Source organism: Drosophila pseudoobscura, chromosome X (genome assembly GCF_009870125.1).
Source record: "Drosophila pseudoobscura strain MV-25-SWS-2005 chromosome X, UCI_Dpse_MV25, whole genome shotgun sequence".
In the NCBI taxonomy this organism is placed as follows: Eukaryota; Metazoa; Arthropoda; class Insecta; order Diptera; family Drosophilidae; genus Drosophila; species Drosophila pseudoobscura.
The window spans coordinates 18504324-18506356 of NC_046683.1; the positions used below are offsets into that span (position 1 = coordinate 18504324).

Here is a 2033-nt window from a genome sequence, read left to right on the forward strand (position 1 = left end):
TTCCCGCATACATTGTCGCTCAATGTAGCCATACTGACTATGTATCGGGTATAAATGTAGAGTTGCGGTCGCCGCAGCAACTCACAACTTTCCCCCCCGTTTGTATTCGATATGTTAATACTTGTTTAAGCGGTTGTCAATTACAGATTGATTCGTTTTGGAGGATAGAAACAAAGTAGAAACAAAACAAGTAGACACTGAGAAGTGAGGTTAAAAAGAGCATGTGCCCAGCTGGAAAACCCATGATTTCGATCATCATCAACGTGTCAACGTCAACGGATGCGACATGTACTTTGGTATGGTACTAGTTTGCGCTGTAATGTTCTTCGACACGGATGTTCAAACTATAAATTTATTTTCGATTGATTTGGAAGGCGAGGAAGCAGAAGACTTATTCCAAGCTTTAGATAAGGGACTTCAGAAATTTGTTTTCAGTATGGAGAACGTTATTGGATATTCAGCTGACACCAAAAATGTGATGTTTGCTCAGCATAACAGCATAGTGTCCAAGTCCAGTTTCTAAGTTTTTTAACTTTCTCAAAAATCATGTTAAAGAATTTTCTACGAAGTGTATTTTTTGAAACAAATACTAGAAATAGATTTAAGAATATACATTTTTCAAACCTTTTGTATATTATTATGCACATATATGTACTTATTATGTTGGAATACGCCTATTCCCACATTCAAATAATAACATTAAATAATATTATCGATATGTTAGGTATTATTATTATGAGTTAGTCTGGTCACACTTGAAGTGTTGATGCTCTCTCTTCTTTTGTGATCTCAAGTGTGTGGACCGGTGTTGCAGCAAAAAGTAATCAAGAAATACCTAAATAATCTTTAAAGAAAAACATAACTTGGGACTGTCTTCCGTTTACTAATTGTCATAGCTAGTCTACCAATATATTATCTAGCAATCTATCTACGTATCTACGTATCTACGAGATTACGTGATATAAATGTAAAGAAAATGGTCCGTTCGACCGGAAAAAGCTGCCCAGCCTCATCATGAACAAGGCCTTGCCCTCGCCCAACGACGACGTTACTTGCGCGATGTTTTCAGCGGACCATTGCACCGTTGCATTTGGCACTAGCTCCGGCAGGATCCACGTCGTGGCCGTGACCAAGGACTGGCAAGACGTGAACAGCCTGCGAAGGGAGACGTTGATTTCCGCCCACCAGAAGCCGGTCCTGGCCTGCGCCTTTTCTCCTGGAGACAGCTACCGCTTTGCAAGACTGTCTATGCGCCTCTTCCGCGGCCACAGGGCCCCCATCAAAGCCCTGGCGTACTCCGTGTGCGGGCGCTTCCTGGTCTCTGGTGGCCTAGATGACCTGATCATTGTTTGGGACGCAACCAACGAGCGAATGGTACACTGCATGACCCAGCACAACGCAATGATTGAATCGATAGGTTTCTCCCACTGCAACAATCTGATGGTTGTTTGGGGCAAGGACTGCCACCTGAGTACTTTTCACTTTCAGCTTCTCGTCAAGTGCCCCGAGATGGAGTTATCATCCACAAAAGCCATCATTGATCAGTTGCTAATCAGCACGGTTCAGACCTCGCGAAATGGAATTTTCCTTAAAAGTGGGTTCGCCGATCGCAATCGCCTGATTGCCATTGCAAGATAAATTCTTAAAAAATAAAACAGTTTAACGCAAAAATCAAAATACTTTAAATGCAGCGAAATGATGTAAAGGGTACGAATACACGAAATCAGTTAAATTACGTTCTTAAATTAATAATATTCTTTTGGTTTATTCTATTACACATTCAGAGCCGCCGCTTGGAACGAGGCGCTGGATCGAGCCATCGATTGGAAAGCACCGTCGACTCTATTAATGTACATACATCCATAATTATTCAACTTAATTTTCTTTTCATTTATATCATATAAACGTAAATTTATACCGCACAATTTAAAAAACTCATAGGATCCCACTCATCCTTTGAGCTATGAGTTTCCATTGGTCAAACCAAAGTATTCTATGATTTGATGTGAACATTTATTTTGATTGTTTGAAAA

At 40.5% G+C, this 2033-nt stretch overlaps 1 protein-coding gene across 1 annotated transcript; it reads left to right on the plus strand.

The window, feature by feature from the left end:
• The first annotated feature begins 1014 nt into the window (after window positions 1–1014).
• On the plus strand, window positions 1015–1638 carry LOC117185058 (TAF5-like RNA polymerase II p300/CBP-associated factor-associated factor 65 kDa subunit 5L). Its single transcript, XM_033384714.1, has one exon. The coding sequence runs from the start codon at window positions 1015–1017 to the stop codon at window positions 1636–1638; it is 624 nt and encodes a 207-aa protein (XP_033240605.1).
• The last annotated feature ends 395 nt before the right edge of the window (window positions 1639–2033 follow it).